Source organism: Protopterus annectens, chromosome 13.part0, assembly GCF_019279795.1.
Source record: "Protopterus annectens isolate FY-2018-M chromosome 13.part0, PAN1.0, whole genome shotgun sequence".
NCBI classification, from domain to species: Eukaryota; Metazoa; Chordata; order Ceratodontiformes; family Protopteridae; genus Protopterus; species Protopterus annectens.
The window spans coordinates 838,385,800-838,410,728 of NC_056747.1; the positions used below are offsets into that span (position 1 = coordinate 838,385,800).

At 39.6% G+C, this 24,929-nt stretch overlaps 1 protein-coding gene across 2 annotated transcripts in view; it reads left to right on the forward strand.

Annotated features, from left to right (window-relative positions):
* The window catches only part of USP32 (ubiquitin specific peptidase 32), a 3,310,274-nt gene that overhangs the window by 1,175,676 nt on the left and 2,109,669 nt on the right, over positions 1-24,929 (forward strand). For both annotated transcript variants that reach the window (XM_044054559.1, XM_044054560.1), the window contains exon 12: positions 24,740-24,842. In XM_044054559.1, coding sequence (XP_043910494.1) covers positions 24,740-24,842 — 103 coding nt within the window. The remainder of the gene's footprint in view (positions 1-24,739; positions 24,843-24,929) is intronic.

Genomic DNA, 24,929 nt, shown 5'->3' on the forward strand with positions numbered 1-24,929 from the left:
AAGAGTCCTGCAGGAGTGCAAGAATAAGTTGATTAATAGAGGGCTTCTTAAAGGACCCTTTGAGCAGACCATACAACAGCCAACCCCTTCAAAATCATAATTTTCTTCAAAATCTTCGTTGGCTCCCGCTTCGGAACTGATGCAAAAATCTACTCCTACTACTGTTGTCTCGGATCCAAAGGTTGTCAGATCCAAGAAGGAGAAATCCCCGTTGGCTCCATCAGCTACCCCAGAGCCGTCCAGGAGTAAAAAGAGGGACCGGTCACCATCTTTGGAGCCTTTACACTCGGTGCTGCAATCCTTTACTACGGTCGTGGCAGGTAGCCACAAGTCTTCAGTGTACTCCTCCAGATCATCCAGGACTTTATCGGGTGATGACATGGAGGGGGTTGTAAGGAATTTGCTTAGGACACCGGCCCTGGCCAAAATTCTATCCAGCCCAGCCCATAAGGATGTGGAGCCAAAGTCCGAGTCATCTGTACCAGCTGTTCCTCCTCTGACTCAGTCGAGTTTGGACCCAGAGTGTCTGGAGTTCATAGTGGTGGAACAGTCAGTTCCGAGAGCCGTTTCTGGAGTCTCGGTACCGATGTCTGCTTCCATTGAAGGATCTGGGAGCCAACACTCACCCTTCAGTTCCGGGGGGGGGGGGGTTAGCTTGGACCCTTGTCAGACCTGGATCTCCCACTCGGAGTTTCAGCACAGGTGAGTTCGGCACCAACATCTGCTTCGGAGCCCTCATCCTTGGTGCAGGGAGATCTCCTGGTTCCTCGGAGCCGGAGGCTCTCTTGGGCCTGGATAGAGGTGCCTTTGAGGTGATGAGTGTGCTTTCCCCTGAGTCTGCTCTACCCTCTGCTCCAGTCACTCTCTCCCCCACGGGCGCCAGTGTTAACCTTCACTCCACCCCTCCAGCTCAGATACAGGGAGCCCATGCCTCTGGTTGCCCCTATGGGTGAGACACTTTCTTCCGAGTCGTTCCCCAGAGCACCCCTCTGAGGAGATTCCTCAAGCATACATGTAAGAGGAAGCATATAGACTCACCCAAGTCTGTCGCGTCTGACACAGATTAGAGGATTCAGAAGAGTCCCCACATTCACCCTCTGAGAGGATATCTAATTTTCAGACATCTTAGAGATCCTTAAACAGTGGGTGAATGGAAGTCCTTATCCCCTTCTGAGGATGTCTGTTTACCTAGAGGCATTCGGCTCTCGACCCGCCATCTCTTGGGCATCTCTGCCTTTTGACAAACTACTGGAGGTAGTCAGTCGGAAGGTGTGTGGTTTTCCAGAGATGGTGGACCCTATTCCAAGGAGGCCAGATAAGTTTATCACTGCCCCAGAGGACAAGCAGTTTCTTACAAAAAGGTGTTCCGGTCGATGCTATGGTGGTGGCGACCACCAAGAAGGAATTGGCTGAAACTTCGTCTGTCCATCTGCCGACATAGAATCTTGAATGATGGACAGGTATGGGAAGCGTATGTTTTCCTCAACGGCGTTTACTCTGAGGTCGCTAAATTATCTTTCTCATTTCACCAGACTTCAGAGGGATCTCCTCAAGGAGCTAGGAGATTCCCTCCAAGGTGCTACAGTTGAGGCGCTTCCGGAGATGGTAAGCACTCAACTTGCAACCTTAACCGCCACAGCAAACTCCTCCATGCGCCTGATTTCATATACAGCTGATGGAGTGAGTAGGGCAGCAGGCACAGGAATTGCTCTGAGGAGACATTCCTGGATGCGGCTTTGCTGAACCCTTCAAGTCTTCCTTTACTAACGCCCCTTTTGATGGCTTGTCCTTGGTTGAGCCAAAAGTTAAAAAAACTCTCACCAGGTGCGAACAGGAGGGCAAAACTCTATCTGCCATGGGAGTGTGTTTTTCTGCCCCCTACTAGACCTTACCCCAAAGGTCAGAAGAGTGGAAAGATGTGGTTCTGAAAATCACAAGGAGCTTTGTCTGATGCAAGTGGCGACTTTTCCCCTAGGGGCAGAGGGGGAAATAATAATGGAAGATGCCGTCCCCGCGGCAGAGGGGATTCGCAGAACCAGGGCGACAGATGCATTCTCTGGTAGGCCCTTCCAGTTCTCCTGAAAGGAGGCCTGCCTGTCCACCTCTGGAGGCAGTCGAGGGGAGACTATCACTGTACCCAGAAGCCTGGCAAAACATCACCAGCGACAGATGGGTACAGTCGATCATATCCATGGGATACAGCATTCCTTTCTCTCATCCACCTCATCCGCAAAAATTAATTCCAGACATACCACCTAGTCAAAGGAATCAAGCAACCCTAGAAATCCAAAGGTTGCTAGAAAAAAGAGCCATCCAAAAAGTCCCCGCAGACCAATCAGGATCCGGAATTTACTCAAGATTCTTTTTAGTGCCAAAGAAGACAGGGGACTGGAGACCAATACTGGACCTCAGCAGACTAAACAAGTCAGTAAAGAAAGTGAAATTTCTGATGGTAACACTGCAGTCCATACTTCCCTTTCTGGGAAAGGACAATTGGATGTGCTCGATAGATCTCCAGGATGCATATTATTACATCAAAATGAACAGGCGCTCCAGGAGATATCTATGCTTCCAGCTGGAAGCCAGTCATTACCAGTTCAGAGCTCTGCCCTTTGGTCTCACCACAGCCCCCAGGGTGTTCATCAAATGCATGGCAGTAGTCACAGCTCACCTGAGGCGTCTAGGATTCTAGGTGTTTCCATACTTAGACGACTGGCTCCTGACTGCCACCACTGAGCATCTACTAATCAAGGCGAGGGACATTACAATCCATCTCTGCTCAGAGTTAGGCATTACAGTCAAGAAGGAGCCAGTAAAGAATTTATTAGGTACTGTTGATTTTTCTTTTAAAATTGTTAACCTTTCATCCTACTCCTTAAACGACAAAGCTTGCAATGTTCTTAGTAAAGGCTGGAGTTTTGTTCAGGCCAGAAGAGCATGCAAATGTGAGACTATTAAAAATTTAAGGGATTATGTGCATAATTGAGTTTTAAACTTTTATTTAACAATGAAGTTGAAAGGCAGGCTGTTTTTCATAAACCACATTTACTTGATCCGGCATTTCAAAACAGAATTAGAATGACAACGGAATTACAGATTATTGAATTGTTGAAAACAAGCCACAGTATAGGTATTATAACTTATCTGTGAAAGAAAGAGTTTTTTTTCAGTTTGATCAACAATGATAGCATTCTAATAACAAAAGCAGATAAAGGGGAGTGCTTTGGTGTTAGACAGACCTGAATATGAATGTGAAATGTTAGAAATGTTAGCAGATATGACGTTTTATAAAGTGGTATATTTTGGAAGTTAAAAAAGCCTTCTCGCTAATAGAGTCTATTATTGAAGAATGGTTTTACTGTGGCAGAATAACTGAACCTATAAGAAGTTATTTGAGTAGATAATCCAAAGTTAAGTCAAATTTTCGGCTTACCTAAGATACACAAATATCTTGATAACATTCTGCTCAGACCAGTCGTTGCCAGTACAAAAAGTAAAACAGAAGCTATGGCAATCTGTGTGGATAAACATCTGCAGAAGGTTGTAGAATTGAATAATACTTTTATTAGAGATGCTTTTGATTTTATAAAGAAACTGGAAGGAATTACTATGTCCCACTCAGATTTACTGCTTACTTTAGATATCAAATCTTCATATAAGGTTATACCGAATAAAGATGGGATGGAGACAGTCAGGTTAGAATTATTGAATTCAAAACTATTTTCAAACAATACACTTAGTCTTTTGATGGAAATTTTAGACCTAATTCTAAGTTACAACTTTTTTTGAATTCAATTGAACTGTGTATTGTCAAACCAATTGAGTATTGATGGGGGTGACAATGGCCCCTAGCTATGTGAAGCTATTCATGCAAAGCTGGGAGAGAGAGTGAGTATCATATTAAGTGTATATTCAATTAATATTGTTTTGTTCAAATGTTTTATTGATTTTTTTTGGGTCTGGCGTGGGGGTGAAGAATTGTTAAAAGATTTTTTGGATTACTTAAATGGAATCAACTCATTTTTTGCACTTCACTTGTGAGTGCAGTTCAACTAGTATTAATTACCTGGATGTGACTGTTTCAAAAGTGGATAATAAACTAATCATGAAAATAAACAAGAAAGAAATCCAAAATAATACTTAACTACATTATAGTAGTATGCACTCTAAGAAAACCAAGGAAAATATAGTCAAGGGACAGTTAATGCGAGTTAGCAGTTTAACTAAGAGGGATCGAGATTTATATGTTGAAAGTGTATGTTTGTGCAACAAATTTTTAAGTAGGGGGTATCCAGTTGAAGTGGTTGCAGCTTCTTTTAATGAAATATTTAATATTAGAAAATAAAATATTAGTTCTGAGAAGAAATTGAAGAAAAGGGATTTCTGAATGTCTATGCAAATTAGCAGTAGTGTAGATACAACAGCTATTAAAAGTATTATTATTAATTGGAAAATTATTACAAGTTGCGCAGAAATTAACAAAATAGTAAGTGATCACCCTGTCTTTGTGCAGAAAAAAGGTTGAGCTTTAAAAATTTTTTTTCAAGCTAAGGTCAGTAAACTCAAAGAAATAAGGAATACATTCGGTATGATGAAATGTTTTAATAGCAACTTGTGCGATTATTTATATGTGGAATCGAGTGAATTTATAGGTTCGTAGGTTGGTACTAGGCTATTGGCCCTAGGGCCTATACAAGCCTAGCCATAACAATTCCCTGGATATTTCTTCCCACAATATTTACTATTTATTATTTCATATTTATTATTAACTATTGTGTCAAGATCAATGGGCTTTTACTCACACAAATTGAAATTTCTTGTATATTTAGTTACGTGAAAATCTTGTCCTTCCTTTTATGTTGGTCGTACTGTTAGAGAACTATATAAGTGTATATATGAGCATAAACATGCTGTAAAATTAGGAGAAGAAAGGAATGCGTTAGCCAAACATTACAAATCAAGTACATGTAAGGTTAGTTTTAAATTTTTAGTTCTTGATGAAATTAAAAACTTTGGTAGGATGTTTGATGCAGAAGATGAGTTGGGGTGGCATGAATATTTGTGGCAGGTGAGATTAGCTACCACCCAGCTTAAATAATCACGAAGATTTTGTAAGAAAAGGGTTAAAGCATTTCGTTTTCAATATGGTCATGTGATTTAATTTTTCTATTTAAATGTGTTTTGTAACCAGCATTATTCAGTCTGAAGAAGTCTGTATAAAGGGCAAAAGCACTTACTGTTAATGCTTTGTTAATGCTGTGTTTGCTTTTATCGATTAAATGGTTTTGTTTTTGTTCTTTTTGCTGTCTTTTAATTTATTTTAAGGATAGGAAAATCATTAAGTGTACGGGAAAAGTGTATGCTTCTGCAATTTTGGATTAAGTTTATTCTAATTGTGAGATTATGAGGAATATTTGCCTGTGGTTTTATTCTTGTTGAGGATCATCTGCTGTAAATGGTTTAGTTTATTCTATCACAACTCTGTTTAAAGTGTGCGTATTACTCTGCTGATAGTTCTTCCAGGGATATGGCCACTGGTAGTTTTTTGAGGAGGTTTGTCTGGCTGCATTCTCTGAACCTCCAAGATGATTTGAAAATGAGTTTTTAAATTTTCCTTTGGATAAAGATTTTGGTTTTGGTCCCTGTCGAGGTTATCAAATAGTGTGATGAGAGTGGTAAGCTGAAACAAGGACTCTCACAGATTTTTCAGCCGTCCTTTTCAAATTTTCCAAGGGATTCTGTAACCCCTTATCCAGCTTTGGCAAGAATCAAAATGAACAGTGTCAGCAAAATGCTGGTAAATAGGTTCATAGGTGTTTACTAGGCTAAAGAACACAAGGGTCTTTTTAAGCCTAGCCACGCATCCCAAATCTCTGACAAGTTCTGATGCCCTTGATAAGTGTAAGCATGGGCCTGGGAGATGAACCATTTGTAGGTTACCTTTGTCCATTAGACACATAGGTGCCAAACCAGGGATGAATTTCCAGTTTCCCATCCAGTTGTCCAAGTTACACTTGAATTGAGTTTGGGAGGAACTCTGCTTCACGTGGATGGGGAGCTTGTTCTGTAGACGGGCTAGTCTCAGGGATACATACCTTTCTCTCTAGCAGGTCCTATTTATATCACAAGCAAGGTTTAAGTCTTTATAATTGGTAATTTTGGTGCGGTTTGTTTTGTGGAAATGCAGGAGGTCCATCAGAGTGGGGTCTGACAATGCCCTGTATGCCAGGCATAGATCTCCACTCAAAAGCCTGTAGGAGAAAGAATACAGGGATAGGGCCTTGAAAGTGTCTACATAGGACATTACTTATGCCCTGTATTCTTTTAGTGAGCAACCTCTGTGGACGTTCCAGTTGTTGGATATGCCTGGTTAGGTACATACCAAAGGAGACATTGTACTCAATGATAGATCTTTTGAATGCCGAATACAGTGGCACAATGACTTCCTTGTACAACATAGAATGATTTCCTCACCACTGTAGACATGTGATGGTCAAAGGCTAGGTTACTATATATGTGTGTCCCTAAGTCCCTGACTACTGGGTCTACTCTAAGGGGTGTGTTGTCAATATGATAGTTACTAGGGATGGATGACTTCCCAAAGAATACGTTATGTATTTGGTGGCATTTAGTTTTAGTCCATAGCTCTGACACCAGTTGTTTGTGTTAGTCCCTCCTGGAGAACATTTGTGTCAGTGTGAAATTCAGTGACAGCTCCTAATTTGCTATCATTTGCAAGTTTACTAAGCCAGAGACCACTGACATTGGCCATGACTTCTGAGAAGTAAATGCCAAAAAGAAGCAGTCCAAGGACTAATCCCTGAGGGACTCCACTTGTGACTGGCCTCTTTGTAGAGGTGGACTCCCCAATTCTAACTTCCTGGATCCTGTCTGTGAGCCAGGTGGCTATCCTCTGGGTGACATACAGGTTTGTACCCAACCTCTTGAGTTTGTCAACAATGCCCTAGTGGGGTATTGTGTCAAATGCCTTGGCCAGGTCAAGGTAGGCAGTGTGAATGATTTTGCCCTCATCCATTACTTTGGTGACCTTCTCAAAGAAGTTCACCAGATTAAGTAGGCATGATCTGCCCTTGACAAAACTAAACTTGGTTGGGTCCAGTGTCTGTAGGCTTACTGTATCTTTGTTGATCATCTCCATGCTAATTCTTTCCATGGCTTTTACATCTAAGATTAGTGAGACGTTTGGGTCTGCAGTTTCCAGGGTCTGTAGATGGTCCACCTTTGCACAGAGGGATGACTGTTGCCTTTCTGCATTCATGAGGCACAAAGCCTGTTTGGAGGCTACAGTTAAATAGTAATTCCAGAGGCCCCGATAGGTCATGTTTCATGCTATTTAGAAGGCATCCTGGGATGTTGTCTGGGCCCATTGTCTTAGAGAGACCATTAAGGACCTGTTCCCCAGTGATGATAGGGGGAGTTGTATTTGATGATATTTCCTGAGGGAAGGTTGAGGGGGAGAGAGGGATAAAGTTGGAGCTGAATTTATCAGCCAGTAGTGTTTGCTATATCTTCTGGATCAGTGTAGGTGGCTCCATTTACAATGAGCTCTGCACACAATTGTATATTGGCTTTGAGGTTGCAGATATAGCTAAGTAATGCATTGTGGTTGTCCTTGGCCTGGGAGGCTAAACTTACATCATATCTGGCTTTGGTAGACTTTATTTGTCCTCTGAGTTGTTTGTTTAATTTGATGAGAGTGCTTTTATTATGCTAGATGCTACAACTCCTAATTTTTGCCATGATTTTCTTCCTCCTGTTATACAGCCTATTAAATTTGTGATTCCAGCAGGGTAGCTTGTTTTCTGAGTTAGTTCTGTGCTTCTTCCTGATGGGTATGGCTGCCTGTATGCTGCTGTTAACATGCTTGTACAGGGTTTCTGTGAACAGTTCTGCATAGGCAGCAGTGTTCTCAGGATTTATGGGGGCTTGACATTTTGCCAGATTCTCACTTAATAGCAGGAGGTTAGCCTTAGAATAGTTCCTGAATATTCCAGGTTTAGCTGGGGGTCCAAGTTATTTTTACTTCAAAGAAGACCATTTTGTGGTCTGACCTTACCAGGGAAGGCATTACAGTAGGGGGTGCGCAGCAGTCTCCCATATTAGTGAGGACCAGATCCAGTATGGTTGCATCCCAGGTTGGTTTATTGACTGTCTGGTCCACGGAGTTTGGGTTTACAAAATCCAGAAATCTCTGTGCATGTATGGTTGGTGTCGTCTAGGATTCTGGTTAATAGTGGGATAATTAAGGTCAAAACCCAAGCAGAAACTTCCGCACATACGTCAAGTGCAATGGCCACAAAGAAAAAACAGACTCCAACAAAAACAGGCCAGCATCGGGATAGTGAGGTCACAATTTAAAAATAATTTATTATTAGACAACAGCCCAATCCAAAATAAACAGACCAGTTTCGGCACTATAGCCTTCGTCAGGGTCTGTTGACATCAGTGTCACATTGAAGAAGGCTATAGTGCCGGAACCGGTCTATTTTTGATTGGGCTGTTGTCTAATAATAAAGTATTTTTAAATTGTGACCTCATCTGAGTGCTGACCTGTTTTTGTTGGAGTTTGGTAATTAAAGTCACCCATAAATATGGTATTGGGTTAGATGGTTAGGGTTTCTAATAAGTTTAAATACATGGTATGGTTTTCCTGGGTCATAGAGCGTGACCTGTAGCTTGCAAGGAATTGGTATTAGAATTTACCTATGGTGATTTGAACATGGAGCAACTCAAGTGCATTGTCCTATTTGACCAGCCTTGAAGTATATTTATTTTTGATGTAAACAGAGATATCTCCACCTTTAGTCCCTGCCTGTGAAGTAGCTGGGTTAAATGTGTGGAAGGCATTATAACCTTGCACTGTTGGTGTGCTCTGCGCAACTTTAAACCATGTCTCAGTGACTGCACAGACATCAGTATTCTCTAGGGTAAAGAGAGCTTCTAGGGAGTGGACTTTTTTGTTTAGACTCCTAGCATTGAACATTTAAGAAACAATGACAAGGGGGTTCCAGAACAAAAGACTGGAGGTCCCCCAAAGTATGTTCCAACAAGTCAGAATGAATATTTAAGAGACCCAGGTGCCTTTTCCTTTCCTTGAACAGGAATATTCCTGTATGTTTTTCCACCCTTTCCACTGATACCCAGGGTATTTCTGAAGATTCAGAAGGAATCCCCCAAGATCATTGTGGTGACTTCCTTCTGGCCCAGGCAGCAGTGGTTCTCCCCTCTTTTGAAAATGGCCAGGGACAATTACCAAAAGCTTCCTCAAAGAATGGAAGTACACAAAGAAGAACAGGAATGTTTGATACACCCAACCTCAATCAACTTTAGTTGAGTGCCTGGATGATATGGTCTTAATACCCTTTGGCACCTGTTTACTGAGGATGTAAGCAGGTACTAACTAATGTCTGCTACCAGAAAATCATATATTAGCAAATAAGAAAGGTTTCCAAGTTGGTGGCAGCAACAAAAATGGCACCCATTCAAGGCAGGTGTTCCTCTAGTTTTACAGTATTTGTGTGAGTTACTGTCTTTTGGCCTTTCTTATTCCTCCATCAAGCTTCATTTGTCACCCAATTCAACAATGTTTTATATGGCTCCCTCCTTTCAATGCATTCTAATTTGAAAATGTTTTTAAAAGGGATTTTCCTTAAGAGACATGACTAAAGGCTCCTCCTTAGGATCTTAATTTTTATGTTGGAGAAGCTGACACTTGCTCCATTTGAACCAGCTGATCAGTTTGACTTGAAGCTCTTAACATGGAAAACTGTTTTACTGATTGCTTTGACCTCTGCAAGAAGAGTAAGTGAGTTGCAAGCTGTTATGGTGTGTGAACCCTATCTCATTTTCCACAGAGACAGGTTTTCTTTGAGAACAAATCCGTTTATGCTTAAAGAGGTATCAAGTTTACTTGAAGCCAAACTATCAATCTCCCTCTTTTCTTTCCTAAGCCCTAAATTTGGAGAGAAAGGATACGCCAACCCTTGGAAATCCACTTACAACTAGGGTACTATATCGACAGAAGTAAATCTTTTCAGATATTAGGAGCAGTTGTTCATTTCTTGTGAAGGTAAGAAGGGACAAACTGTGTCTAAACAGACTGTTTCCAAATGGTTCTTTCAGACTGTTGCTTTTTTGTTGTTCTCCCTACAACAAAAATGTTCTAGGCAGGGTCAAGATTCATTCTACCATGACCTTGGCTTCATCTGTAGCTTTTTAGAAAGGGCTGGATTCTATTATTCTAGAAAAATCAACTTGGTCCTGTATACTTACTTTTACAAAGCATTGCAAGCTTGATTTTTTTCTTTAGGTCTAGATCAGGCTTTGCAAGAGCTGTTTTCCAGGAGCTCCTGGACCCTTCCCTTTCTACCTCCCAAATGCTAAGAGCTAGGTAAATCTAACCATATAGTTAAGGCTTCTTCAGCAGTGATCAGTATGACGAACATAATACAGTTGTGTAAGTAAGCTTACCATAACTGTAGATGTTTTAATGATCACTGCTGCAGTAGCAACTCATCCCTCCATTCCCCTTTTTGTTTTTTATTTATGTCAGGGTGTGTGTGTATATATATATATATATATATATATATATATATATATATATATATATTTTTTTTTTTTTTTACTCCTAGTTGTGTCCCCTCAGGGTTCAGCCTGCCTCACTCATATGGCATGAAAGCTCTGAAGGGCTTGGCTCTCAAACCTGTGTTATTTAGGCATCTCATTTCACGCTGCATAATGGTTTGAGAGTGTGGAAAGTGGCTTGAATCCTTGGCAGGATGTAACCCATATAGCTAAAGTTGCAACAGCAGTGATCATTCGATCGTGTACTGTTATGGTATGCTTACATACAAAACTGTACTTTCATTTAGTTTGAATGATTTGCAGACATTCTGTTGCAATGCAGGTTTCTATTTTGTAAGTGTAGCATTCTTCTGAGTTGTTTACCTTGTTCATTTTAAATTTTCAGTAATTAAACAAGTGTTCTGATGTTGATATACGCCTCAAGAAGTAATCTGTTTTAATTGACTTTCAAGATGGTTGCAGACTGATCAGCAGCTTGATATCAGCTCTCCCAGTGTGAAAAAAAACTAAGAGGTAAGGGCCAGAAACTCTGCAAGTTTAAGAAATTAAGTTACTGGCTAGTAAGTACACTGTCTGGATGCCAGAAAAGAAGAAACATGGAGAAAACATTCAGATGAACTGATACAACTTCAAAAAACGAAGGTTGAAATGAAGAAAAAGCTGGCTGAGTGTGTTCTAGAAGAAATATTTCAAAACATGGTAGAATTAGAGAGCAGAGCATGCAGGAAAATATCTGAAATTTTCTGCTGTACAAGAGAAACAGAAAGGCAGATACTGTATTCATTTTATGAAAGGACAAATGAGCAACAGGACTAGTATTTCATAGCCAGATTTAATTGAAAAGGCACATTGTATGTATGCTCCAATCAGGAGTATAGCCAGAAATTTACATTTTGTACTCAAACCTAATGTTGCTGCCCCCACCACCCATCTATGATTTTAAAAATGTACTCAACCCTGAAAATGCTACCCCCAGACATTTAGAGAGTAGACACATTATTTTCAACTGTTATCATCTGCACCCATCAAAAGCTATTGTAGAAGTACTTTCCTTTAAAGCAAACATTCTTTGTATATTTCTATAATGTAAGTATTTGATTACAAAGTTTTAAACATTTTGTGGTTAGGTTTTGAAGTTTCCAAGAGATGCTCAGAAAAAAATGTACTCATTTTAGTACACCGAGTTTGCCAAGCTACACTCTTGACTCCTAACCTTGCCACGAGAAAGCAGCCAAGACCTGTATTAGTACAGATGCAGTCATACTAGCATAAAGAATTGATCATGACAAAACTTTGGCAAAAAGGCAACATATTAAAAAATTGGAGACAGAAGAGTATTTGTGCAAAATCATTATTCACTGTAAACCAGGCAGAATAGAAGCAAATTTAGCTCAAGAATCAGGGAAGTCGAGAAGGAGGTGTGAGATTCAAGCTGCTGTACCCAGCCGTCTTAAAGAGTATTTTTTTCCTGGAGGTTCGAAGTCATTTTCTATATAGAACATGCTAAAGAAGTGCAAACGTTTGTCCAACAAAAAGTGAGCCATCAAACAAAAGGGGACTGTACTTCTCATTTATCTGATGATAAAGCCTATAGGGAGACTTTGCCAGTGAAACCTTTTCCAGTGTTCCAAAGGCAAATGCTTGAGAAACAGAAAAAAGCACAGGAGCTGACTAGAATTATTAGGAGTACATTGGATTTGAACCAGAGTTATGAGGATGAATGATGGAGATGAACAGGAAGACTATAAAGTGTCAGTCACATTTGTGAAATATGGCTTTACAAGATAAAGTGGAAATACTGGACTTTTGTTCACTTCGTTGAACTTGTGGAGGATTAAAATGCATATGCCCACTTCATGTTATATTAATGTTTAGAAGGACACTGAAGGGAATGAGAATGTAAGAGAAAAAAAAAAGAAAAAATAACTAAGTAAAACCATTTTTGTTCTTAACAGTATTTGCATAAAACATTTCATTATAAAAATTGCATGTTATATAGTAAAGCATTTTCATTTTGTTGTATGTGATAAAGATACTAAAGTAAACAAGTGCCTTTTTTCATTTTTTAGTTTCAAGAAATGTAGGTATTACACTGTAAAAGAAGAAAGACTAGACAAAGCATGTTTAAGTTAATGTGTTGTAATCTTGAGTTGGGGGTAGGGTTGGGATGGGTGTAAAAGTGCATAAATTATAATGTACGTAGAGTTGATATGTTCTCTCTTTCTTTTGCATAGCTGGATGTCTAGATTAAGGCCTTTTGTTTAATAACAAAGTTTTTTTGGAAACGAGTAAATAAGAGGACACTAAATGTAATGAGAGGTTTGCAGAGCTGTAGATTTGGTGGTTGTATTTCCATTGAGGCAAGCTGGCTGTACGAGGAAGCAATAAAAGCCAGAACATTTTTTAAGGCTAAAGGTTAAAGTTTTCTGAAAGTATGTAAGCTGTTTTTCACATCTGGGAGGGGAATGAAGAATAATACAAGATCAGACAGCAATTATAAGTAGGAGCACAGGCTGTAACATGCATTTTAGCATGGATAACATTATTGTTAGGTTATGTTATGCCTGTGTGTGCAGCTGTTGATATGGGACAGTTGTTCCTACCAGGAGGGTAAAATTCATTATAAGCTGCACTTAGTTTTGTGTGTTTTAAGTTAATAGGTTATGAGGGTGTTCTGAGGTTGTGCTTTTTGGGGGTTTTCATTAAAATAAAAAGTATTGTAAAATATGACATGAGTTTAAATGGAGATGACAAGAAACAACTATATAAGAGACCATCAACCTGTCAGACATTAGTGAATGCATGTAACACAGGCTAGAAGTAGACATTTAAAAAGCTGTCACATGTAATAGGTGGGACTAAGAACTTCTTTTAATGGCTGCGATATACATATACTTTTGGCACATGAATGGCCTTACAGGTGTAGACAAAAAGGTTAAAGTATTGAATTATATTAAGAAATGCAGAGTGCAAATGACAATTCTACAGGAGACACATTTGGAAAGAAGTGGGCATGTGAATTTGATAAAGAAAGTAATTCAGGATGTGTATTCAGCAGAATAACAGGGACAAATGAAAAGTAGTTATACTAATTGCTATAGGAGCTCCAATAATGATAGAAGAGGGAAACAAGTTAGTAATTGTAGAGCTGTGGTAGTAAAATTTATTGGCAGGTGAGAAGGATTATCTTGGCATGTACTATCTGTATGGGTAGTGAAAATTGTTTGAGGAATTTAAAGAATGGGTAGTGAAAATTATCCGATAACTGTTAAGGAAGATAGAAATTTCTTTAGAAGCTACAGCTAGTGATGGGATAAAATGAAAGTGGAGTTTAAAAACTGGATAAAAATAAAAGAAAAAGAGATATTTAAGAAATAATGAGGATTATTTAGAGGAGGCTAACAAAGATTGAAGTATTGGAGAATAAGGGGAATCTCACAGAACAAAAACAGGCATAACTACAGAGTGCTAAAGAGAAAATAAGGGAGTATCTGGATAACATGCATGATTTCAGAAAGATTGCTGTTAAGCAACCTTTTTTGAGAACTCCAGAGCACAAAAACTCTTAGCACAAAAACTTGGGCAATAGAAACTAGAACGAGTTTGTTTATTTATTTGATATTTGGTTATCTGAAAAGTCTGGCTGGGTAAAAAACCCATTTTCAGTGGAGGTTCAGGGAGAAAAGCTCCAATACAAAGATAACATAAAATAATTATTTTTTTTACATAATAAACAATAGTATCCAAAAGAAAAATCAATACAAAGAGAAACAGAGAAGTAATTTTTACATAATTAAACAACAGAATATAAAACTTCATACCCAGGAACTGAGGGAGATCCAAGTATGTACATTTAGACGAAAGATTAAAGAGCAAGGTAGTCACGGTAGCACTTTGCATAGTTAATTAGATATCATATATGAATATACTCACAGTGTCATGGATGTAACAAAGTATGATAGATAAACTGTTTATCTTAGGAGGCACAAATTTCTTCCTTAAAGGGTTACACAAAGAGGTATTTTAAAGAGAAAGGGAGATTGTGCAACTGGTCTGACAGACTGAATGCAGTACAGAGTACACCATTAGTAAGTAGTAGCAGTAGTGGGAGAATTATGGCATTGGAAAAAAAAGAGTTGTGAAGAAAAACAATGAAGAGAGATGTGAATGAGTTAGAGATTCAGTAAAAGAAGTAGATAGGACAATGGGGATTGCTGTTAGAGGCCAGTGAGAGTTAGTGGAAGAGGTATTGCAGTGGTAATAAAGATGAAAGTAGTAGAGGTGGCTGCAGAAAGAGATAACAGTGGGTGAAAAGAGGCAGGAAAGGGGAGAGAGGGAAGGGACTGGACAAAAGGAAAAGAGAGGTGGACGTGAGGAGGTTAGGGGAAGTAAGAAGGGAAAAATTAGTGAGGTAGAGGAGTGGAGTAAACGTGACAAAGAATTCAGCCTTCTTTAAAACAGGGGCAACTATTTGACATGAGTAGGAATTCTTTTAAATTCAATTTGAAATTCTTATGGGTTAAGGTAGTTCTTATTTCTAGTGATAATGTGTTCCATAATTTGGTAACCGAGTTGTTCTCAAACTTAGGGAGCCTGTAACAAGAAAAATAACTATAAAGCCTGTAGAGGTATTAGAGGAATTTTATGAAAATTTGTTTAAAGCAGGGGAATGCGGAAACGTACAAATGGAAATATGTAAGTATGCCAAGGTTGCAGGTAGAGGAAGATCAGCAATTAACAGTTAAGATAAGAGGAGATGAGATAAAATGGTGATGTACAATAAATCTGCAGGAAAGTCTTCAAGAATAGATGGTATTCTTGTGAAAGTTGGAAGCCAGGAGGAAAGAGAGTGATAAATATCTGTAAGGTTTTGTTTAGCAGTGTTTTAAAAGGAGGAAAGCAGCAACACCCTGGAAGAAATATTTGGTGGCTGTAATACCTAAAGATAGCAAATACCCACCAGAACCCGCTTCATATAGGCACATTTCAATTTTAAACCTTGATTGTAAAGTGTTTATGTCTATAATAGCTAAAATAATGGCAAAGGTGTTGCCAGCATTGATGAATATGGCTCATTGTGGTTTTGTGGAGAGGAAGCAAACATTTGACAAAATTAATAGAACAGTGATGATCCAGAAAGAAGTAGAATATAATAAAATACAGCTGTTGTTGGTGAGCCTTGATGCAGAGAAAGCATTCAACAGAGTAAGCTAGGATTTTATGAGTAGGGCAATGGAAGTAGGTTGTATTTCCCTGATACAATAATAATGTTAATTAGGAGGTTATATGAGGGATCAGAGGCAAAATTTTAAGTGGGAGGATCCCTCTCTGATAAGTTGTGTCTGAACAGCGGAACCTGCCAGGTGTGTCCTTTTCCCCCTTTTTTATTTGCATTATATTTAGAGTCATTGATAAAGAAAATAAGGGACTCAGAAATTCAAAGATGTAATTGTTATGGTAATCAAGAAAAATTGACTTTTTTTGCAGACTCTGTTATTTTGTACCTGAAAAAACGAGAAAAGGACATCTCAGTGTTGTGGAACATTATGAAACTGTTTCACATTTTTTGGGGGATATTAACTTAATGAAGACAAGATAAAAACTGTAGCTGTAAGCTATGTACCTACTCATGAATTTGTTCAACAATACCCATATTTTTTGGGACATAAAGTATAAAGGAGTAAGTATGGGTTAAATAGGATTCTTTTGTAGCAGCTAAGGATATGTGGGAAGAGACTAAACAAAGATAATATAAAAACTGAGAAACTGGAAGCTTGTTTTTATAGATATGGAAAGCTAGTTATAATCAATGAAAATGTTTGTAGTCCCTTTAGTTTTTATGTACAGATCAGGCACTTTTTTATTAACCAGATGGGAAGTTGTGGACCATAATTAATAGAGTTGAAGGATTTTATCTGGGTGGGAAGAAGGTAAGTGTCAAGTGGGATAAATTGATCCTTCCGTTAGAACAAGGTGATTTAGGATTACCTGATTTGAAGGGATGTTTTACAGCTACACAGTTAAGGCTGTTGTACTACTTGATTTGAAGGGGTGTTTTACAGCTACACAGTTAAGGCTGTTGTACGTAATGTACCAGAAAGCTATAATTTCAAGTGGAAAAAGGATGCAGATCCATACAGAATATTATATTCATAAAGTACCAGGAAGAAGTCTAGGAAGTGAGAATAGAGTAAAGTGATTCTTCCAATAGGGATGACTGCAGTTAAGGGTACAGAGAATTGGCAAGAGGGGGGCTGGAATTTAATTGAGAAAACTGACAAAGGAACCACGGTATTGGGAGCAAGGAACTAGAAAGGGAAAGATAAAAGAATGGGAAGAGGTCATGAAATCATTTAGACTGCAGGCTAGAGACTGCCTTCCCTGTCAAGGACTGATATCATAGTATAGGCAGAGAGAAATGGCTAGAGGAATCCTAAGTGAAAGGCCTACTGTGGTACAGTTTTTAGTTGAGTCTTGAATAGAAGTTGCTGTTAAAAATGTATAATTAGTAGGGCATATGAAATATTGCATGATAGCTATAGGAATCGATCACAGGAAGTTAAAAAGATTGGATAAGTGGTTCACAAAGAAACAATGGATGGACATATACATGGCTCCCAAACATTCAACTAAGTCTTGAAGGTTTAGGATTTTTGTTTGGAAGTGTTTGCACAGGTATTTTTATACTGCAAGCAGACTCCAAGGAATTTTTCTTCAGGTAGATGGGAAGTGTTAGAGGAGTGGTGTGTAAGAAAGAGGTAAATGAGAATATATGTTTGTGTGTGTATGTGTATATATATATATATATATATATATATATATATATATATATATATATATATATATTGGTTGTGTAATGAGTTGGTAGACACTATAAATTCCCTACAGAGTACTCTGTCAGAAATATTGGGTGAGCAAGTGTGTGTCACTATAGAAATTAATTTTTGAGCTGGGATACAGGATCTGAATTGCCTAGATATAGTAAGGCCTTGTTAAGTTTATTTCTGGTGGGTGCCAATAAAGTAATTACTAGACAATGGAAATCAAAGTATAAACTAACTGTATTTTAAGTCATGGATATTGCAACAAAGATAAAAGAACTGCATGTGGGATCTGTAGAAAAGGGTAAGAGCCAACTATATAGAAAAAAAGGAAATTGTAGGGACAATACATTCAGAATAATATTTAGGAGAAGTGAGGTATATGGGAAGGCAGGAATTGAGCAATGTATATAATGTTGGATTGATGATAATTATATAAAAGTATGTATGTGATGTGTAATGTTTGTAACTGAATGCGGTTTGATGTTCTTTGTGTTTCACTGTTGCAGTCATTACATTTGGGTAATCTGCTGGCAGGTTGCCCTCAGTCGGCCTGATTAACAAAGTCTTGGGTCCTGCATCGGTTGCTGTCCCTTCTTCCATGACGTCAGGTCATCAGGGGTATAAAACATGCAGCCGATGCCATTACATCAGTATTTCTTGCCACGCGGTGCCCGAAGCAGAAGCAGTTAGCAAGTGCCGGTCGGCTGACTCCTGAAATTTTCGTTTTCGAGTTTCAGAACTGAAGTCTTCAACTAAAAGCTAAGTACCCTGTTGAGGAAACTTTTTCTTGCTCCTTACCAATGTCAGTAAAAGTTAATAATTGTATTACTTGTGGGAAGCAAATACCTCATAAGGATTTTCATTTGTACTGTATTCCTTGCCTAGGCCCTGACCACAACGTTCCTTGCTGTCGGTTTTGTGCTAAATTTAATCAACGCACTACTAAACGTTGGTATATTTTTGCTTCTAAATATTTTGGCTCGAGATTTAACTATCCAGAAATGTCGTCGGTTAGCAATCCGACTACCGGAATACCTAAAAAACGCAAAGATAAAGACAGAGACAGACCGTAAAGGTCCAAAACCGACGATGAAACTTCTCCTAAGCCATTCGCCGGTCCTCAGTGAGGCACTTTCGCAGCCCGTGATACCCGCTACTTTTGATTTGCAGGCCTCTACGAGACCCATTCGGAGTCCGGTATGCCACGAGATACTTTAAGTATTGAACCCGTGGATGTCTCTACCTTGGATGGGTCTGGAGCCGGTGTGCTGGCACCAGCTTCTGAAGGTGTTTTCAGGCCTAAAGATTTGTATATTAAACCGACACCATCTTCAAAACTAAGGCCAAAATCTACTTCTATGTCTAAAAAAACGGCGCTTGGGCCACGTGTACAGGCCCCAATGCCTAAAAAACAAATGATTAAAATGGCTGAGGATTTAATTACCTTGATCAGGGGTGTACCCATCCCCCTCCTGCAAAGAGGCCTAGGCAAGGCACTGACTGAATCTTCAGATCAGGTTTCTATTTCTTCTGATTCCTCTTCTGATCAGGAATTATCTATTCCTACTTATGAGGACTCTGATGCAGAAGATTCCATTCCTTCTGCTTCTCCTCATGAGGATTTTTCTTTTGGAGAAACTTTGCATACCTTATGGGAACACTTTCATTGGGAGAGTCAGGATTTCTCAGAATCTAAAGAGACTTAAGGATTTCCTCCTTCCTCAGCATAGGCCTTTGGCTATACCTCCTGTTCTAGACATTGTTGATGATGTTTTTTCAGAGTCCAGTATGACTCCTGATTCCCTGCCTCCAGCTCCTAGTAAGGCAGACCGATATTACAGGGTTCCTGACTCCCACAACTTCCTCTTTAAAAACCCTACTGCTGACCCTGAAACCATTTCTCAGAGTCCCAAGGGCGTTAAGGCTTCTACTGCTAAAAATCCTACCCCTTCTGATAGCGATTCCAGGGCACTGCATAGATGGGGTAAGAAGGTTTACACATCTGCAACCTTGGCAATCAGGGCTTTAAACTGTCAACTTCATATACTTAAATATCAACAGCATGTCATGGGTTTACTTAAACAGAAAATGATGTTGATTTCTGACTGTGTGGAAAATAGAGTTGCAGGATTTATTATATTCAGCTGAACAAGTTGGAAAACATACTTTGCAGTGTGGTTTTGATTCTTTGGAGCCCTCTTGTAGGGCTGCTGTAACTGGATCTGTGATAAGAAGGCATGCTTGGCTCAAGGAGCAAAATCTGCCTGACCATGTTAAATCTAAATTGTTGGATACTCCTTTGCAACATGACAGTTTATTTGGTAATAAAGCTGAAGAAGTTTTGAAAAAAATGGAAGATAAAGCTAAATCTATGCAAACTGTGAAAGATTTCCTACAAGTGCAGCCACCCAGGTTCAGTAGGCACTGGCCTACTAAGAACTGGTCCTTTCCAGTACCCACTATAGCTGCTCAGGTCAAACCCAGGCATTCCAAAAGCTCCAGTTTCAGTCACAAGGATCTTATAAAGCAAAGCAATGGGGTGCCTCCACTTCCAAATCTGGAAGTAACAAGGCACCAAATCTGGAAGTAACAAGGCACCTTCCTATGGAAAACAGTCTCAATGACTTTCCACTGCAATTACCAAGCACTTAACCTTTTGGCCGCCCCTTTGGGAGGAAAACTGGCACTTCATGCACAAAACTGACAACTGATTACCCAGGAAAAATGGGTTTTAAATATAGTATCCCAGGGTTACAGATTTCATTTCCACACGTTGCCAATCACAAACGGATGGCCAGATCTGCCTCCAAATCAGTGGGCAGAGGCTCAGAAACAAGTTATGTCCCTCATGAATATGGGAGCTATTCAACCAGTGCCAGAAAAGGAAAAGGGACAAGATTTTTATTCAAGACTTTTCCGGGTACCCAGAAAAGGCAAATCATAGCGTCCAATTCTGGACTTATCCATTCTAAATACATTTCTGGACATTCCGAAATTCAAGATGCTGACTCTCCAACAACAGTTACTACCTATGCTAGGCAAGGATGCCTGGTTGGTAACTCTAGACTTAAAAGAGGCTTACCTGCATATCCCAGTCAGGGAATCTTGCAGAAGATACCTCTCCTTCAAAGCAGGTTATTTGCATTACCAGTTCTCTACACCTCCCTTTGACTTATCTACTGAGCCCAGGGTCTTCACAAAGTGCCTGACACCAGTAATTGCATTTTGCAGGCAAAGAAATATTCAAATTTATCCATAACTGGATGATTGTCTAATTCAGGCAGAAAACAAGGGCACACTTCTAAATCATCTGGCATTTGTAAAAAGGCTTCTAACTTGTTTTAGGGTACACCATAAATGAAAAGAAATCACAACTGGTGCCCTCTCAAATAATTACATTCCTGGGTGCAAGCTTGAATACAACTGCCCAGATGACTTGCCTTACGCTAGAAAAACAAATTCAATTGATGACATGCTTCAAACAGGTGGCCACAAAAAAACAGCTATCCGCAAGACAAATTCTGCAGGCCTTTGGGTTCATGGCCTCCTGCATTCTTCTAATTCCATATGCAAGACTGCATATGAGGAAACTTCAGTGGTACCTAAAAAGCTTATGGAGTCAACATTGTCACAGCTTGGAAACAATGATTCCTATCATACCTTGCCTGCAGCTAGAGTTCCTATGGTGGGCAGAGGCCTGCCACCAAAACAAGGGACTGTCATTCATTCCACCCCCTGCCGCCCAAACCCTGACTACAGATGCATCAGATTCTGCTTGGGGGCGCATCTGGCAGGGAGATGCATTCGGGGCCAATGGAGCCCAAATCAAATGCACCTACATATCAATCAGAAAGAGATGCTAGCTGTACAGAATGCTCTGACAGCCTTCAAGGACTATCTTCATCCAGGACAACTACTGATAAAGACAGACAACACAACAGTCATGTGGTACATAAACAAACAGGGGGATACCCATTCCTACCCCCTTTGCAGACTAGCCATGGCATTGTGGAACATGGCCTTGACTTATCAAATACATCTACAAGCTTAATTCCTGCCAGGAAAGCAAAACACTCTGGCAGATGACCTAAGCAGAAATCTTATGGACCCACACGAATGGAAACTGGATCCACAAATCTTCAGCATGTTGACATGCAAATGGGGGAGCCCATACATGGACCTTTTTGCCTCACCCCAAAACTATCAGTTGGACAAATTCTGCACAATAATTCATCACCAAAAAGCTTGGAAAGTAGATGCTCTATCCTTCAGCTGGAAAAATCTATCAGTCTATACCTTTCCCCCTCTGCCTCTGCTCTCCAAGGTCTTAATAAAAGTCAGACAGGAAAAACCAAAAATAATTCTGATTGCTCCAGACTGGCTTCGCCAACATTGGTACCCACTCCTACGCAATATGTTCCACCTTCCTCTGTGGTACCTGCCTCCGACACTTTACCTGCTGTCTCAGCAGAACTATCAGTTTCTGCACACTCTGCTCCAAACTCTGAATCTTGCAGCATGGCTAATCAACTAATTTCACCAGTTACACCTCTCAGCAAACCTGTGATGGATGTCATTTTGGAGACTAGAAGGCCTAGTACTAGAAAATCTTATGCTGACAAATGGAAAAGATTCTATGCCTGGAACCAAGCACAAGGAATAAACACAGCAATGCCCAATATTCCTCATATTCTGCATTACTTTACATGAGATGCTTCACAAGGGCCTATCTTTTTCTTCCATAAAAATCCATGCCTCTGCCATTTCAGCTCATTACAACACAGAGCCTCCCCTCTTTTCTCATCCGCTGCTAAAGCAGTACCTCAGAGGGGCCAAAAATTTAAGACCTCCCAGGAGAGTGCCAACTCCTGCATGGGACCTCAGTTTTGTTTTGGAAAAACTCACTCTACCTCCTTTTGAGCCAGCTGCTACTGCAGACCTAAAATTTCTCTCTTGGAAAACAGCTTTTCTTTTAGCAGTCACTTCAGCTAGAAGGATTTCAGAACTATAGGCCCTCATGGCAGTGGAGCCTTTCATTATTTTTTACCCGGATAGGGTGGCTCTCATGACCAATCCATCCTTTATGCCTAAAGTGGTATCTAGTGTGGCCCTTAATCAGACCATTCATCTGCCAACTTTCTTGCCAAATCCACAGAACAAGGGTGAGCGGATTCTGCATTCATTGGATGTGCACAGACAACTAAGATTCTACTTATTATAAACACAATGCACCAAGGTGACACACAGTAACGTTTAATGAAAGTAAAAACAGACGAAAAAAGGTGAGCGCTTTCGCAACAGTGGTTGCTTCATCAGACAAAACTAAAATGCATTTCAGTGCTTAAATAGGTATAAAAATAGCCAATTATCACATCAATTGTAGTTAATTAATGATGTCATGCTTCAAATACTTTTAAAGAGGCAACTACACAGCATATACCTCTATTAAAAACACACAATAAGAAATGCAATAAAACATGCAAAACTGTAAAAAAGTGTGTAAAGAATATACATAAATATAAGTAAATGCATAAAATATATACATCCATCTAAAAAAGAACATATAAATCCTTTACATGGGCTATATTGACTGTTCGTGTTTAAGGCGTCTAGCTTTTAAAAAAGGAATCAAGGAGGTAGTGCCATTAAGACCTGTATATCTTTCAGCATTAAGTTTTAGTATCCATTTCTGTTCATGGGTCTCTGTGACATTTTCTATGTCTCCTCCTCTCAGACTTCTATAAATATGTTGCAGAACAAAAAATTTAAAAGAGTGAGAAGAATATGTACACATAACATGATTGGCAAGTGCATTAGATTGCTTATTGTTTCTGATGTCACGAATGTGCTCTAAAATTCTGTCTTTAAGCAGCCTGTTGATTTTGCCTACATAAAAGGCAGGGCATTGCTGACAGAAGCAAAAATAAACGACATCAGTAGTCTTGCAATCTGAATATTGATTAGAGCATAACTTAAAATGCCTTGTTGGATGAATATATGTGCTTTTGCTATAAATATAGGGACAAGCACTGCATGATCTGCATGGAAATGTGCCCTGGCGAGTAGAAGTACATGCAGTGTTGCGTGGTTCTCTGTTGCAAAGATGCTGCTTGAGTGACCTATTGTTCCTGAAACTAAAACAGGGAATATCGCCAATTATATCATTAAGGTTAGGGACATCTTGTAGCAAATGCCAGTGTCTCCTAACAACATCAGTGTACTGGTTAATATTACTGGCAAATTGAAACACAACTCTAAAATCATTACTAGCAGAAGAATCATTGTCTGTATTGGCAGATTCTACTTAAACAGGACAAAGTATCTAAGAAAATCTGAGCAATTACTAGTGGCATTTGCTGCAGGGGCAGAGGGAAAGGCTGTTTCAAAGCAGACTATTTCTAAATGGATAAGCCATTGTATTCGTTTCTGCTATATGCACCATGGCAAACCTGTCCCCAAGGGGATCAGATCTCATTCCACCAGGGCTGCATCTACTTCTGCAGCCTTTCTCAGAGGGGTTCCTACCAAAGACATTCTAGAAGCTGCTACCTGGAGCTCAGTTCATACGTTCACCAAACATTACCATTTACCTCTCTTCTCTAAATCCAGAGCAGGCTTTGCCACTGCTGTCCTGCAGGGTCTTATAGCTGCTCCTAATGCTGAATAAATCCATCCTCCCAACCATAGCTTTGGGATTCTACCCAAATGTAATGACTGCAACAGTGAAACACGAAGAACATAGGACAGTTGTGTTCACTTACCATAAATGTAGATGTTCGAGTGTATTCACTGTTGCAGTCCTGGTTACCCTCCCTCCAGCCCCCTATTTTTCTCTGGCTATACCTCTACTTTCTTTCACTATGCTTAAAAGCCCTTTTGGTGTATTTGCTTTTGGGATTGGAGGTATATTTTTTGTGTTTTTAATTTCATTTGCTCCCCATTTGGGGGGCACCTGACATCTGGGGCAAGAAAAACTGATGTAATGGCGTCAGCTGCATGTTTTATACCCCTGACGACCTGACATCATGGAAGAAGGGACAGCAACCAACGCAGGACCCAAGACTTTGTTAATCAGGCCGACTGAGGGCAACCTACCAGCAGATTACCCAAATGTAATGACTGCAACAGTGAATACACTCGAACATCTACATTTATGGTAAGTGTACACAACTGTACTTTTTCCTTTATATAAATGTATGTTTGCCTATGTCTGAAGTGGTAATTCAATAAAGATGTTACAGAAGGAATCTGAATTTTTAAGGCAATTTAGTTTACAAGCATTGATCATTCAGTTTACTTTGTTATTACAGGGGATGGCTAGAAAGAGAAAGCAGACATGGCTTTGAACCTGGACATACGTGGTTCCTCATTTCAGAACAGTGGTGGCACCAGTGGAAGGATTATGTCAGATACGTAAGTAGCAAAGCATTCTTTAGCCAGCAGTATAAAGCACAGCCCACTTTGCACATTTTTAAACATTTCATATACTGGGCTGAAGTT